The following is a 16,992-nucleotide window of genomic DNA, read 5'->3' as shown; positions in this document are numbered from 1 at the left end:
CGACAGACCCGTGGCTGCTCAGGGCTGGAGTCCGTACCACAGCTGTGTCCAGCCCTGGTGCAGCAGCGTCTGTGAGACAGCAGGGTTGCCTTTAGTCTGCTAGTCCGCTACAGTTTTGCCATCGGCCGTACTCAAAATGCTCTTCACCAATATTTAAATCAAAAAGGTGGGGATTTTTTTCCCCTCGTGAGAAAGTGTGAAGATGTAAAAAGCTGCTGCTTCATCCTGCTGTCTCCTCCTGGGTGTCTGTGATTTAGACCATAAAATCCCCTCCCACTCATTCACTGTCTCTCTGCCACCCCCCACATTAGGTTTGTCACAAGCGGTTCAGCAGCACCAGCAATCTCAAAACCCACCTGCGACTCCACTCTGGAGAGAAGCCTTACCAGTGCAAGCTCTGCCCGGCCAAATTCACCCAGTTTGTGCACCTGAAGCTGCACAAGCGTCTCCACACCCGGGAACGTCCCCATAAATGCATCCACTGCCACAAGAGCTACATTCACCTCTGCAGCCTCCAGGTCCACCTGAAGGGCAACTGCCCTGTCGCCCCTGCCTCCGGCCTCTCCATGGAGGACCTGAACCGAATCAACGAGGAGATCGAGAAGTTCGACATCAGTGACAATGCCGACAAGTTGGAAGAAGTGGAGGACAATATCGACTTAACATCGATCGTGGAGAAGGATATACTGACCATGCTCAGGAGGGAAATGGAAGGAGCTAACCTGAAAGTATCTCTACAGAGGAACCTGGGAAACGGACTTATCTCCTCAGGATGCAACCTTTACGAGTCGTCAGATATGTCAATTATGAAGTTGCCTCACGGTCACCCACTACCTCTGTTACCTGTAAAGGTCAAGCAAGAAACAGTTGAACCAATGGACCCTTAAGACTTTTTGGCAAAGTGATTTTTTTTTTTTTATTTATGACTTGGCAAGTCAGGGTGCCTGTAGCAGTTGCTTGTACATAGTTTCAATGCTGCAAAGCAATCTTGGCTTACAGTAGTTTCCCTACGCTCTCCAGCTGAAAGAAGGAACTCCAAAGTTACTGTTTTCTCAGGGCATAAAAAGAGGCAGAGGACTGTGCGTTGCCTCGCCAGTTACTAAAAGACAATCATCTATCCATAATTATTTTTTCAATGATAGTACTTCATAATTTATTATGCAATTAATCATTCTAAAAGCAATAATTAGGAAAATGTTTACAATGACTGGAAAATTCATTGTAATTTTTACTTTAAATGTTTTTATTTTTTGTTTTATTCTTTGTAGATATTTTTTTTCTGCACATCTGTTTTAAGAACCTAAGATTGGGGTTTCAGTAAATGTGTTCTATGTACCGATGTCTTTTAAACAAATGTGGTTTTTCATATTGCCAGAGTTGGACATTTGACATACAGAACCTTAGATTCGTCGGTTTGAAAAAAAAATGCTGTGTTCTTTTATGTGCAAATTACCCCACTGGGAATTGAAAAGGAAAAAAAAAACAAAACCAACCCAGAGTAGCAGCAAGCAGGGAAGAAACCGCTACCCCTGCCTCTCTGAGGGCAGGAGAGAGATTCTTCTACCTGCCGCTCTGCCAGGAACAGATGCCACGGACATTACCGCAGGTTTTTAGAAAACAGCTGTAGCCCCACACATTGTCATGTAACTTTACAACCAAAGGAATGCATCAGCTTAAAGTGGCTCTTCCAACATAAAACCTCACTTACATTCTTTTGTTTCCAAAAGCAGTTTAACAGCAAACACAGAAATATTCTTAATATTCTGCCTAAAAGGAGGTTTTGGGCAGACTTCTTTCTTCTCCTTTTTTTTTTTTTTTTTTTTTTTTTTTTGGCCAGAGCCTTCCAGGGATTAAAAAAAAAAAAAGATGGTCAGATTCCCTGAGAAAGAAGGGGTTTGGTTCTACTTGTGTTTTCCTCTCCCACTTTGCCTGGGTAGAAGTGGGGAACAAAGTCCTTTCCTGGCACATACATTTTTTTTTCCCTCCTTCCTGTACGACTCAGATTTTTCTCAGTATTTGTGTTTGTACATTTTGTGGTTAATTTAATTAAAGAAGAAAAGGGCATTGCAAAGTTGTTGAACAACAATTACCTCAGTGCTTGTGTCCAGTGGTGCAGACAATGCTGTTTTATCTAAATGCTTTGCTACTTTAGAGAAGAAACCAAAATGTGCACAGGGAAAGATAGAATGCACGTCCTTTTATCTTTTTGTTTTGCTAAGCCCAAAGATGATACGGTGACGTTTGAGGTGTAGCAAAGAATACATGTATATTTATAGATATATTTATACCACTATACTATATATGTATATGTATATATATTTATACCACTTAAGTTGTGAGCCAAACCATGTAATAAAACCTATTTTTCATCTAAGTGTGAAAATCAAATGTTATCCAGTTTTGCATACTACCAATGACCTCAAAACCAGAAGGGTTGTGCTAAGGCATTTATCGCTTGCAAGTACGCCTGCACAGCTGGCCGGGTGACGCCCGACCTTGCGAACACCTCGTGTGAATAACGTCACCCGCACGCGGCGTCTCGGCGAAGTCGGTGGGAACGACCCTGTCTGCAGGACGGGGGTCCCCGGTCCCCGGCTCTCCTGGCAACGTACTGGGGGGAAGGAGGCGGGCGGTCAGCGAACAAGCGGCCAGGAAAACATAACTGAAAGAAGTTGAAAAGAAGCCGGACGCGGCCCGTGCGTGGGGCGCGCGCAGAACGCGGCGAAGGGCAGGATGGAAGTTAGGTGGGATGAGCCCCTCGTCTCGTTGTACCCTGCCATTAACGAGTTGCACGGTCAACTCGCAGAAATCTAAGTAGCATTATTATGCACCTCCCCTCCACGTTTATCTTTCTGTCTGGTTATTTTCTTACAAATTTGAAAACAGCCCACTTCAGCAATCCAGGATTTGGTGAGCTTTTTTACAGCAAACTTCATTTTAATGCCTTCTGTTAAAAAACAAACCATCCGGAAACACAAGTCTCTCAACGCAGCTTTTGAAGGACTACAGTTCATTACATTTCCACTCCTGCAAATTGTGAGGCTGACATCTTTTAAATGTAGCAATAGTTCATAAATATAGTACGTACTTGTAGGATAAACCAAAGTATCACTACTCTGTCACTGGACACACACTTTTCCTATTACTCGCCTGTAGTGCTTTCTTGTATTTGATACAAATTTTATGAGCATTTATATGCATCAGCTTTAAGAATTGTTACTGCTCTTTACTGTTTCTCCCTTCCCTTAGAAGTTTTACATGTGAATGTAGCAACAATCAACAGTGTTTTGGGATATTTTTTTTTTTTTTTTTGTCTCTCTTAAGAAAGACTCTGACCAAAGTTAACAGGCTTTTTACTTTGCTAGAACAACAAACTATCATATGTTTACGTATTGGTTTACATCATTATTTATGTGCAAATTGTCAAATGTAAATTAAATATAAGTGTTCATTGCTTTACTGATGCTTCCCTTGTCTTCAATCTCTCTGCGCTGCCTGCTGCCCAGCCGCGTCGCGGGGCGCCTTCCCCTCCCGGCCGCAAACAGGCGCTGCGCCCAGGGCGATGATGGCTCCAACGAGGCCGCCTTCTGCCTTTGCGGGCTCTCGTTTTCCGGGACTGAATGTTGCAAACAACAACAATGCCAGAGCCGGATCCCCTGGTTTTGTTAATTATGCCGCTCTCTTCAGTTTTAGCCAATACCTTTTTTTTAAAAAAAAAAAAAAAAAGGATTTTTTTTTTTTTTTAAAAAAACAAGAATTTTCAGTGTTTCGCTGGAAATACTTGAATGCTGCCTGCCTCGCAGATATGTGACCAGGGTTCTCATTTACATTTTTCCAAATGATTGTCATTTCTGGCCTGAAACCCTAACCACTGGGACCACAATGACACACTCAAAATGTCAGCGTGAGACCACTTAGTCCTCTATCAGCGTGGTGGGAACTGCATTCAAAACAAATGTGGATCTGTTTTCACTGCTCGCAAACGAGAGGCGAATGCAAACTAAATCCAGGAGAAGGTCAAGTGTCCGGTCCCCCCCACCGCCCCAGCCGAAAAGTAACAGCAGGCCAGGATGCCCCAGAAAAGCTAATTCAACATTTGCTACTTCCATCATTGACCGTGAGATCTAAACCAGAAAGGCCATGTGCTGCCCTGCCCTACCTGAACGTTAAGGAAATAATGTTCCTGCTCATATTGAGACACTCAGCGCCGTATGATGTTTTAAAAGTATTTCACTGTCCTCTTAAAAAATTCATCTAAACATCTGTCTCAAGAATTTGAAATACTGCCAACACCGAACTGTGGAGTTAAGAAAACCAGAGCACTGTTGTCATAAACGTGCCAAATGCAGCATGTTATATTCCTATATTCGACAGAGCTATTGCTGTAATAATTTAAAAAAAAAAAAAGTAGGATAACCGTTACTGCCATAAATCATACTTCATTACTTGGCAAAGCATTACATTGCGCTGGAGAGTTATGTCCTGGGGACACTTGTAAGCTTTAGAAGATGTTTAATAAAACACATTACATAAAAAGACAATGCACGTTATAGATCACAGCCTCGCGAGGCCGAGCCCGGCAGCTGCTGCGTTGGTTTCTGGCAGCCCCCAAGGCCGGCTGGAAGCCGCCGAAGGCGCGTCTTGCAACCAGAAATACAGCGGGTTTCAGCCATGGCAACACCACCACCAGCAGGCCGGCTAGCCGCACCAGCCTTGGCGAGGTGCGGGGAGGGGAAAAGCTCGTCCTCTTGGGTGCTGCTGGGAGACTGCGAGCCCGTGCGTCCCCAGCGAAGAGCCATGGGTGGGCTGGATGCCCGCCTCGCCGCCATTGGCACGAAAATTTTGGGGGACCAACCGTGACGTGGCCAGGAAGGTGATCCGCGCTCTCCTCCCATGACTTTGCCAGCTGAGCCGCTCTGCCACGGGACGGGGCAAATTACAGCTGAGAGGGACTCAAACACGGCTTTAAGGAGGATCCTGCCCTTCTGGCTGGTTTCTAACGCCCCATGTCTCAGCTGGGTGCGGGGGAGACACCGCTAATTCCCAGCGCAGGCAATTATGACCTTGAGGTCAAAAACGAAAAAACTGACTCACCGAGGGGGTATGAGCCCTTCGGGTTCAAATCAGCGGCTGCCGGTGCACGGCGGCATCCCAACACGTGCTGGGAGTGCGCTCCGTGCGGGACGGGGCCCAAAACCTTCGCTGTCGTTCAGAGGCATTACGTTAGCGCCAGGGAAATAGTTGTGGCTGTAATTAAAGGCAGCCAGGAAACACTTGGCTAATTACTGCGTGAGCCGGGGCTGAGTGGATGCGGTGCCGCTGAGGAATGTGCGCGTCACGGGGCAGGTATCTGAAAAACACAAGCTGTCACGGTGGCCTAAGAAAAACCTACCGACGGCATCAAGGCAGCCGCCCTGGCACTGAGATGCCTCGGTGCAGGCTCGGGGTAGGCTGGCAGGGAAAAGGCAGCTGCCTGGGCTGGGATGTGATGTGGGGAGCACAGACGGAAATTTTGGTGACTTCAGCACAAACCAGTCCTGCCTGAACAGCGGGAAAACACGACTCTTTGTCAAAGACACGACACTTCCCAAAAACACTGTTTAATTTTTCATCAGGTGCTGAAAAAGGGCCATCCCGCAACCAGCAGCACCTGGAAGGGCTGGCAAATAGCGCATTTGCACACCCATCGAGGCCACACTTGCACCAACTGCAGGCAATGGCTGAAGGCTCAAGAGTGTCCAACACGCTGCGGAACTCCGCTTTCCCTCATTTTTTGAGAGGCTGGGGACAACGGTGGAAAGGGAAGGGGAGGGGAACTGCTAATTCTCACCGAGCCCCTGCTCCTTTGGTGCTTACTTTGGATGCAAAGTTCTATTCTTGAACCATAGTAGAGGGATCAGAGGTCGATTGCTTAGAGCTGCGTGCAAGCAGACATCGCCTCTGCTCATCTTCTGCTTCAAAGCCGAACGTCCTTACCTCCGCCATGGCAGCTTGCAGCTTGGCACAAGTCCAGCACAGGGAAAACAAGGTGATGCTTTCCACCTCCAGGCAGCACGGGCTCAGCTGGCTTGGGCCGTTCAGCTCTGCAAACTTCAGCTTGCACAAGCTCACCCAGCAAAGGCACCTGAAACACAGCCAGGGCTCTTGAAGCGTCGTCGCTCATCCCGTGCCGATGTTGCCCTGCCACTCGCTATGAAATTCTCCCCGGCACCCTCTCCTAGGGCAGGGCGACGCAGCCCCGCGCGCCAGCCAAAGCCCAGCGCCTGAACGCCTGTCTCCTGGCACTTCAGAGGCACCCGCCAGCCATCCCATCTGGCCACAAACTGCTTTCTGGAGCTGGGGGTTAAACAGACTGGCTGCCACGGGAGGGAAGCCAGGGCCCCGAGCAGAAGCCCAGCAGCGGGGCGAGGAGCTGCGGTCACTGGGTGGGTGGCACGCACCCTGGGGAGGAGACCCTCCCCGGCAGGGACCCCCGCAGCTGGCAGGGAGGAAACCCCAGCACAGGGCACGTGGGAACTTCTGCTCCTTTTTGATGCCAGGGCTTGGGGCAGAAACCTGTGCCCAGAGCATGGGGATGGGTGGCACAGAGCTCTCCCTGCCCCGCGAGCTGGTGGCCAGGCACTTTGGTGGCACACAGGCGCAGCGGCCCTTCCCTCCTCCTCCTCCTCCTCCCCGGCTGCGTGCAGGGAGATGGTTGGGATGCCAGACCACTTAGGTAGGTGTGACCAAATAGCCCTATTGAAGGGAGCCAAACCAGTATGACTTCCTTATTGTGCAATGATTAATAAAGGCCTTCAGCTCTTTTTTTCCATTAATTGTGAATAGGCAAGTCCTTGATCATTTCCTTATCCAAGGACCAAGTGAGATTCCTTACAGCATTCCTGCCCCAAAGTGGCTGCACTGCACTGGCAAGAGCAGCGATTCCTGCACTATGGAAACCACGCACAGCAAAATCAAAGGCTGAAGACCTCCTTCCCGCTTCGCCCATGCTGAGGACTCAGCCGTCACAACGTGATACCAGGCTTAAGGTTAGGGACACCCCAGCATTCCTGACCTTATCAGGATTTACACGGTAAATCCTAACTTACATGAGCAAAGCAGGGAGTAGCTTTTGGGCAGGAGGAGGAGTGCGGCAGACAGCAGCCTGTACGGGATTTCTTGGATATATTTATATATTTATTTATATATATTTCTTGTCTTGGTTCTCAGCTTCCCTACAGCTTTCCTATGGCAAAACGTTATGCATGAGGACTGTCCCTCTGCAAACTGCAGGCAACATTTGCTTTCCCCTGCCCTTAGTCTACCTTGTGTATTCATATGGCCGCCTTTTTTTTTCAAGACGGGTCCCGTGCATCTTTACAGACAAGATCTGCTCTTCTTGTCAGCCTCAAAGCCCTGTGCAGAAATTCTTTAGTAAGCGGGAAAGGTTTGGTTTCTTCTGGCCACGCTGGGGCCGTGTCCCCAGGCGGGGACCCAGTTAACCAGGCTGGGTGGCGTCCCCGAGAGGTCTCACTTTACTCACAACTAATCATGAAAAAAACAAAAGTTAAAAATGTTGTAGAAACTGCAACCAGGTGCGAAAGGGAGCAAGGATACATGAAAAGTGAAAATTTGCCTTTTTAATAAGCCGTTGCAAGTTAGTTGGGTGTTTAGGAGGGAACACGCGCTGGTGCTTGTAGTCATTCAGAGAAGATTTTGTGTGTGTGTGTTTTTAATGAGACCAGAGGGTGCAGAACGGGGCTCCTTTTCTAACCTATATTGCAGCAATTTGTGCATGTCTGTAGCTGTGGGTGTTATGTGCTTTCTACTCTGAGTGGTAAGTTTCAATTTGATTCTGCTCTCGAGAGCTGTGGGGACAGTTTGCACTCGCCTTATCAACGCAGAATCCAAATAGCTTCATGGTGCGCCCAGCCCCCTGACACTGCAAACTGAGAAAATAAACTTTAAGCACAGAAAAGCAAGCGAGGTGACGATCAGAGGGCTTTTTCTCACCAGAGCATCCCAATCTGCCAAAACCCTCACGCCCCAATCAGCGGGGCAATACGCCACCTCGAGAGCCGCAACCTCGGCACCGCCCTGAGAGGCCCTGGCCGGGACCCCGGGGAGCAGAGCCGGGACCCTGGGGTTGGGGCTCTTTTCCTACATCCCCACTGCCCTAAAACCCTGTACCACCTCCTCTGGCCCCTTGCACCGATGCCCCAGCGCTGGGGGCCTGGCCTGGCTGCTGCAAACTGGGCAGCTGCAGGAGGCGCTTGCCCGTCCCCATTCCTCCCTGGTCTGGCCCTGAGCAAGCCCGGTTTCGAGCCACCAACCAAAATTGTGCCCATGATTAGAGACAGCAGCAAGGGAAGGGAAGGGCAAGGCAGGTACTTCCATGGCCCTTGGGAAGCGGCTCTAGTTGGGCTCCAAAGATTTGTGGTCTCAACAGTAATCCCTGTGCTCAGCCATGCAGCTGATTTCCAAATGAGCAACGCTATCTTTACATTTGTTTGCTAAAAATGCCCGTCTTTTAGACTACACGCCAATGTCCATGCTGCCCGTCCCACTGTCCCCAGATGGGCTGTGATGAGCGGTCCCCCACATCCTCCATCCCTGCATCTCCTGCCTGGGGGTCCTGTGTGGCCACCAGTCCCATGGCAGCAGCCCCAGTGGTCCACGGCCCTCAAGAAAAGCCTGTTCCCTGCAGAGAGGGACCCCACTGCGGCCGCAGCAGTTGCTGGCAAAATCTGCAGAAAGATGTCCCCCCGAATCTGGAGCCATTCGGGAGGAGTTCAGTGCGGTTCCCCTGGGACGCTGGGTTCCTCTCGCCCTCCTTGGGTGCCACGCACTGCAATGCACTGGGAGCCTTGTTTGTAAAATACCTGAGTATGTCCCAAATGAAGTTATGACCTACATAGCAGCTAAGAGTGGTGCGCAGATTTCCTCCCTCCCTCAGATCCGCTTGAGGTTTTTAATCACCCCCCCAGATACAACATTCAGGAATGACAGAGGCGTTTGCTGCACAGTCACTTGTCACGCTTGAGCTCAAAAAGGAGCCCAGGAGACGAGGTGGAGCAGTGGCTGAGGGTACAGCTCCCTCTGCCCTGCCACCCACAAGCAGCCCAGGCTCCTCCAGGGCAGGGGCAATGTGGCACGGGCCCTTCTACTGTCTAGGGGGGATTATCATTCTTATTCTACTAGCGAGCACCCGACAGAGAGGCAGGCCGAAGAGCTGAAGGTGCAGACCATACTGAAGGCACAGCACTCTCTGGTTTCCTTCAAAATCTCAGCTACGTGTCCAAATTAAGGAGGCCAGAAAACAGGGGCCCTCCCTGACATTCTCCTGAAGCAGCACGCACCCCTGCAAATCACTCTAAGAGCCTTGTTATACATGAACATCCTAAATCTCCGTCCTTTGCCGCTGGTCTCCTGCCCGCTGACTCCCTCTGAGCCCACAAGCTGCAAGGGAACACCTTGTGAGTCTGACTCCAAAAATACATTCAGGGATCGACCCAGCCACAGAGTTCAGCTACAGGTTCTCTCTTCCCCCAGATTTGGGGTATTTAAGCCCAGGAATGCCTGTTGATGCCATTCCTAATGCATTTCTTTTTTTTTAAATTAATTTTCAATGCAATTGTTTAGATCAATCTAAACACCGAGGCAGTGATGTGCATCTACGCAGGGGAATGTATCCAAGTTTAAGCTTATCTTAACAATGAAGATTTAAAGGGACTTGTTTTTTATCTAGAAATTTCAGTATTTCAAGGCCAGAGCTAAGTTTTGCAGCAAGGACAGGGACCCAGGAGCCAAGATTGCTGGGTTCTGGTTTTGGTACCTTCGCTAACTGGTAGCGAGGTCTGGAACAAGTCAGTTGACCTTCCCATGCAACGCCCGACTCATTTGTAGAATAGGTACAAGACTTGTGCAAGTTGTGGTGTAAAAGACTAATACTTGTACCTTGTTTTGAGATCCTCCGATATGTAAGAGCATGCATTTTTGTTGTTTGTAGAGAGAACAGGTTGCTTATAGTACTATCTGCAATATCGTAATATTTAGAAGTCCTCACTTACAGGCTATGGTTACCCTGAACACAACAAAAACTCTCTCTGCCCCAAGGAGCTTACAAACGAAGCACTATTAAAAACCCAAAAAACCACAGTGGCTAGGTGCAGAGCTTAAATTTCCATTTTCTCTCAGCATTTTCCCACGAGGGGATTGCATGTGAGAGCACACAACAGAGAGTCAGATCACGCCCGGTTCGGTTGCTCTGGCATGCCATTTGGCAATACAAGAATGACATAAATTAAAGTGAAACCTCTTCACCTCACCCTAAGTGAAAATGTGAAGAGCGAGGGGGGAGAGGAGGAAGGGGGGATATTGATCCGTATCTACTCAACAGTCAGACCAGTGGTGTGACGGCAATAAAAGACATGCCTTTGCTTTTTCAGTAACTAATAATCTATAGAGAACCATTTCCTCTTCTGCTGTTAAGATAACACATTCGCCACCTCAGCTGCATGCAAATAATTCGTGCCTCTGCTTAACTAATTTACCTCTCCGGTGCAGACAGAAGGGCAGAAACCTCCCACCACCGTCGACCAACATGCAACCCTGAAAAAGGAGCCAGCTCACCCAGAACTTTCTGAAATGTTTAAATTGTTAGAGGACAACTGCGGGAGAGAGAGATGGCTTCGTGAGATTAAATGGGTTATTTTTGCCAGTCTTCGGCCCTGCCTCTGGCCCACATGTGGGTTGCAGGCTGGAACTGACATTATCCAAAGAAAAGCATTTGATATCTCTGCACATAGACCACAGCTGGTCAACAACTCATCCCAGATTTAAACACGATATATTATCTCTCATCTGTTGCCAGAAATATTACATGCTATTAAAAGCCTGGGCCCCCAGAGGTGTGCTGAAACCGAGTGGGCCTTCACTTCACATCGCTTGGAAACAAACGGGTATCGGGTCGGACACGTGTCTGTATCTGATGAAAACCTTGTTCTAATCAAAGCGCTGATGCTACTTTCACTCGCTTGCATACGCACACCTCTCTCCCTGCATTAATGCTACATAAGCAAGGTTGCAATGTCAAGCACCAAAAAGTTCTGAAATGCCAGAATTAATTAAGCTTGTCCACGCATAAGCTTTGGGAACAGCCCCCGCTGCTGGTTTTGGATGACGCGCTGGTTTTCCCACAGGATTTCTACCTCACTCAGCACATAAGATGCTTGTCCTCCACGGGATGGGGCAGGTTGCTCCCCGTCTCTTCCCATCTCCATCACTAGCGATGCAGTTCTGGTCCTTGTGCTCCCACCCCGCTCTCCAGCCGGGACCAGTTGCTCCTTGGTGCTTTCGGTGGGCCCATCGGGAAGTCAGCTGAAGGCTTCACCTGGGTCCCTCAAAATCCACGTGGGAGAGGAAGGTGATATCCCTATGCACGATAGAAAAAGAAACAAAATACAGGAGCTGCAAGTCAAATATTCTCTTTGGGTGCCCAGACTTTCCAGGGCAGTTTATCCCAACCAAAGTGTTATTTGACTGTAGTGTAGCTGATCCTAACTTCAGGAGTCACTGGGAATCCTCAACACCTTCAAACTGAGCACCTAAAACCAGGAAGTACTATACTTCACAGCCTGTGAAAATTCAGGTTAAGTGACTTGCTCTGTGCTATGCACGGCTCCTCAGGTAACGGCCAGCGAAGAACGTGTTTCTCTCAGGCAGCACCCAGCTCCCTGGCAGAGACGGCCCCTCCATCTACCCCACCCCTTTCAACAGAGACCACCACCAAGGTGCGGGGTTTACAGATCAGGGCCTCCTTTCGTTCCCAATGCCAAAGGCTGTGGGGAAAGGTAACAGTAAGTTAAAAGTATCCTGTAAAGACCACATCGTTACGCACATCCATAGAGGCCTGACTCAGCCTTAATTCTGGCTTTTCTCAACCTCCGAGTGCCCGAGCTTGCCGCCTCAGTGCTGTTCTCACAGGCTGCCTGGGCAAGCTCCCGGGTTTCAGAAAGCACAAGCACTGGGGAGATTTGTCCCACTCCGTGGCTGGCCTGGGGTACGTCAGTACAACGCAGCAGGGTTGGCGTTTTCCATGAATCAAGCCACCAGCTCTGCTGGCCGTGGCACTGCTGCCAGGAGCAGCCTGCCACCCGTTACGTAGAGTAGCACGGGCGGGTGGTGAGCACCCATGCTCTTTCTCTCCGTCCCTGTTACCTTTCTCATCCTCCCCTTCCCTGCGCCCAGCCCCATCCTCTTGCCTTCTCGGTGAGTGTCCCTGGGGCTCCTGGCTCCCTGCTGGTGCTGCCAGCCCTGCCAGCACACCAGCCATGGGGGGAAGGTGGCCACCGGCTTCTTCAGTCTCCCCAGAGGGGAGACGTCTGGTAGAAGGGAAGCAGTGAAACGCAGCCTTTTCTTTGGAAAACCCAGTGCCTCCTAAGCAAGGGGACCCATGCCACTAAGGGCAAAGGTGAGATGAAACGCTAAGAGAAGAAAAAAAAACGAAGAACATCTTTTCACAGTCAGTAGATGCAAAGTGAAACTATTTTGATAGCTTCAGCTCTCCCACGTTGAAAGGCCCAGGGTTTCTCATCTCTGACTTTACTCTGAGGCATGAAATTTCACTGATGACTTGACAAACTATAACATCCACAATGCTTTGTGGTCCTCAGAAGCCTGCTGCCACTCTGCCAAAGCTCACCTTCAGCTTTTTGCTGGGTCGATACTGCCAAATTACTCCCTTTTTTAGGATTTTCCTTATTTTGATGCATTGTACTTTGCTAATACTTCTCCCTGGAGCTGAAAACCCAGGAGTGTGGAGCTGGTGCTCTTGTTAGCACACTGACATCTCCATGGCTGGATACAGGCTGCCAGGGAAGAAAATAACGGGGCCCACACTAGCAAAGTATCCCCTTTACTAGCAAGCAATAACCACCAGCTTTCCCATGGATGCTGAGAAAATTGCTAAGCTGCTAATGTAAGCAAGAGCCTTCAGCCTCCTCACAGGGACTCACGTAGCTCAGCAGAAGGCAGATCCAGCTGGGCAGCCTGATTTTGGACAGTCTTCATCTACAAGTCACGTAGTGGACATTGAAATTAAGATTGTTTTATGCAGAAGCATTTTAAATGAAGAGAACTCTGTTTAAGCCTGAGCTTATGAATGCTCAGCCATGTGCTTAGCTTACCAAAGTTAGCTCAAAGGGATAATAATTCTGTATACTGCCTTTGAAAAGATGCAGTGGTTTTGCTCTCTTCTATTTTAGTGAAAGAATGATCTAGCCACAGAGATGAAGAAAATGGTATATGTTTCAGTCTGGACCGAGCATCTTTCAAAAGGAAATGGTCCATCTCAATGAAGCTGCAGAGGGGTTCAAAGGAGTGGATGACACTCACTAGTTTGTATCATACAAGGAAACAACCAAGGATTAAAATCTATTATTTTGGGATTACTGTATGAATTTTCCTCCCAGCATTATGAAAGGTTTCTGTTTCCCTGTCAACAGATCATCTTCTACAATGTTGTCTAAATACGAGGTACCTCATCTACTCACTGTCACCATTGTTGCACCCTCTGAATCAGGGATGATAAGAAGATAGGTCAAAAAAAGAGGTAGCAGGTGATTGTACCACCTGTGAAATACTATACGCCTAATATATTGTTTGCTAGAGTTGATGCTCAGGTACTTAAGGTATGTTTCCTGCTTACTTCTCATCCTCCCTCAAGACAATTTCTTCTTTATCGTTTCTATATCATCTTGGTCAGTTTTGGCATTGACATGTAGGAGCACGTATACGCTCTGCCCTGCTTCAGGGATAACTAACATATCTCTCTAGACTGATTTTAAAAAGCCAGGAATGGGGAAGAACAAAACCAAAAGACAAGTTCAATGCTTTGGAGACCTTTTGTCCTGGTACACACGGGAATTAAATTGTGTTAGTCTCCTCCCCCTGCTCTAAAGACAGATGTGGCATTAATAACGCAGAGCACATCTCTCTTCAACCTCTCTTGCAGCTTTTAAAACATAGAGAGCAAATAGCAAACTTACCTTTCATCTCCTTTTGAAACTTAAGTTAGGCCTTATTGGTAACAAGTGAAATTAAACTGGTTGTTGCTGTTTAACTTCTCTGTGCTATTTCCTCACATGAATTAGTCATGATCAAGTCTACTTGGCAGTTGTCCGTACAAAAAACAGAACAGAGAGAAGGGTTAAGCACTCCCATACAGCTTACCCAATAAATTTGTCATACCCCTTATATAGAGTTGTCCCTCCAGTTCTGCCTGTTCCCTAACATATCTGGCAGTTTGAACAATGTTGGCAATATTTGAGCAATTAGGCATTCCAAGTGGAAAGGTTAATATACCTTACCCTCAAACGCAGGGTGTGTTTTGTCTTGTGCCTTCAACCATCCTTGATGAGCATTGATTGCACAACAACCACGAAGGAGGAAGGTCTTCTTTCAATTTCAGCATCGCCTAGATTGTTTTGGTTTAGCAGAAGGCCAGTAGCCCAATGGCGAGGACGGGACAAATGCACCTTGACTTGAGTGCTCTTCAGGCAGATCACTAAAAGGGAACTTCATTGCTGTTACCACTTTTGATTGTCAAAGCCTTTGGTTGTGCTGGCACTGGTGCAAAACCAGGCAAAAGATAACCCATAAAAGAAACCCCTCCGATGGATCTTGGAGTAGGACTGGTCAAGGAGATGTGAGATCTGTGGTTTATTTCCCCCTCTTTTGGTTGAGCAGCACTGGGATCTCATCTTCTTTTTTGGCCAGTTCTCGGAGGCATCGCTTTGTTTGTGGTCCAAGTCCGTCGGGAAGCTCTGGGTAGGAGCTGGCAGGGCTGGAGAAGTCCCTCAGCCACACGCTAGGTGGGACCTGTAAGACCGCAGTCCACCAGGACAGGGATAAAACCACCTCCCAAGTCAACCAGCCCAGGAGATGACATCCTCAGCCTAAACTATCGCTGAGGTTGGAGAGCAGGCATGCATTGAAACAACAGCCCTGCAGAGGAGCGCCCTAGGTCGCCAGGAGGCCACCAGCTGCCGGACCGGCTGCCGCAGCCCTCCTCCGCCAGCAGCGGGGCACACCCAGCGGCAGCCTGCCCACCCTGCCCAGCAGGGATGCTTGGCTGCATAGTCAGGACCTGGCTTAAGCCAGAAAAAAACAAATCTAAGCAGCAGAGAAAGAAGTTTTGCAGGTCACAGCCACCACTGGTGCTGCCCATCCACCCTGAGCCTTCACAGGAGGTCCAGGGCACTGGTGGACAAAGGAGGTCAGGTCCGAGATGCCCAGCTGCCCCCTCCCATGAGACCTGAATGGGTCTGAACAACCCAACCTGTGCTTGGGTGCTCCTGCAAGGCCCCACACACCTCACCAGGGTCTCTCATGCGGCAGCCCCGTACTGGTAAAAACTGCTGAGAACTGGGCACTCAGCCTCTCCACTTGTGGCTGGTGGTATTTTCTTGGCTGGGGTGATGTTGATGTTTGTAATGAAGCTTTGGCAGAGACAGAGAGACATGTTGTAACCATTAGCAGACTTCGCATTTAGAATTTATCTCAGAAAAGGACAAAGGATAAACTCTGCTCGATGGGGTTTTTGTGCAAGTTCGGGTCTACACTTTCCATTATAATACCAGTCCTGGTCTTCACCATTGTCTTCCTCTGACCCAGAAAAACTTGATCGTGAAAATAATGTTAGTTAGAAAATAATGGAACTGATAAGTCATTGCAGGCACATGTGTGTCTCATTATACATCAGTTCGGTTTCACTATATATTTTACACTATGTAACATAAATTTCACTATGCGCCACAAGTATTTCAATATGTGATAGTCAGAAAGTGGCAGTTTACACTAAAAGTTTCAGTATGTGGTAGGATATTTCAAATACTATAAATTCTCCTTTTAAATGAAATGCATTGTGTAGATTAGTAAGAAATCCAGTTGTTTTAGTTTACCCTATGTGGTTTTCTTTCAGAACAGTATTTAGTACTGTGCCGTTCAATTGCCATGTTTATTTTTATCATACATATTAACGGATGATTAAGTGAAAATTCATTAAACATACACCACACGGGACTCAGGCAACCCGAGTTCCATTTCTTAGACCTTTTCTCTCAACTCAACTTACACCATATTAACAAGCACACTATATTTATGAAGACTACATTGATGAACAAAAGCTTCCTGTGTGAGGCTTGTTATCGGCCTGGTTTTTTTTAAATGAATTCTCTTTGAGCAAGTAAAATTTGAGGGACCTGAAATCCCCTGTAAGGGCGAATTGTTAAAGCAACGAGCAGGTGTATCAAGGGTCTGCACTGAATCACCATTTATTGCAGATGATCTCTCCTTCAGTCGCAACCAGCAGCAGAGGAATCTGCACTGCCAGCACTGTGCTGCTCATCATGGCTTTGAATCTGTTGATCAGTTCACCATACGACTACCGTGTTAATCAGGCCTTTTGCTAGCAAACCCCGTCCCAGTTGCTGAAAAGGGGTATTCACCATGATACCACTATACCAAAAAGCTCTGTCATATATTAGAGTTACCAGGTCATTGTATTTTCACACATGACGTCCTTCAGTGCCAGAGGGTATGATTACTTTGAAAGATACTTGCCATGAACCAAGAGCAGATCAAAAACAATCACGTGGCTTAATAAAGCCAAGGCACATCTGCAGCAAGGACCATCTCCTGCAACCTCGGTCAAAGCTATACTAATGCTTCCAGACTGATGTAGCAAAGCAATTTCCCCACATCCAGTACCTACCATCAGAAATGCAGAAAGAAGAAAAAACATTAGGCTAAATTTTGGTTATGAGGTCTCCCTCATTCTTGTCTCCTCTAAACACAAGCTACAGCAAGAAGAGCTCCATGCAAAGTTCTATTTTATTCAAAAAACATGGCTCCTGCCCCTCAAGATATAATCACACAGATAATTTTCTATGGATAATTTCAAAATGCTAATGATCTGTACTGAAGTTCAGTGTTTAGAAGAACTGCAGGCCT

The 16,992-nt window shown here is 47.9% G+C and overlaps 1 protein-coding gene and 1 long non-coding RNA gene across 4 annotated transcripts in view; one reads left to right on the top strand and one right to left on the bottom strand.

Moving 5' to 3' along the window:
• Positions 1-3,679, top strand: part of PRDM1 (PR/SET domain 1) — a 102,906-nt gene extending 99,227 nt beyond the window's left edge. For all 3 annotated transcript variants that reach the window (XM_087775048.1, XM_087775047.1, XM_009463322.2), the window contains one exon: positions 312-3,679. In XM_087775048.1, coding sequence (XP_087631174.1) covers positions 312-887 — 576 coding nt within the window. In that variant the 3' untranslated portion in view covers positions 888-3,679. The remainder of the gene's footprint in view (positions 1-311) is intronic.
• Positions 3,680-10,107: 6,428 nt separating this feature from the next.
• LOC148053392 (uncharacterized) lies at positions 10,108-15,576 on the bottom strand. The gene is made up of 3 exons (XR_015708291.1): positions 14,349-15,576; positions 12,243-12,464; positions 10,108-11,413 (listed from the first exon to the last, which is right to left on the bottom strand). It is a non-coding gene; the product is annotated as an uncharacterized LOC148053392 (long non-coding RNA).
• Between the last annotated feature and the right edge of the window lie 1,416 nt (positions 15,577-16,992).

This window comes from Nipponia nippon, unplaced genomic scaffold (genome assembly GCF_047370975.1).
Source record: "Nipponia nippon isolate SJK-2023a ecotype South Korea unplaced genomic scaffold, ASM4737097v1 scaffold_4, whole genome shotgun sequence".
Lineage (NCBI taxonomy): Eukaryota > Metazoa > Chordata > Aves > Pelecaniformes > Threskiornithidae > Nipponia > Nipponia nippon.
This window is presented reverse-complemented; position numbering and strand designations above follow the sequence as displayed.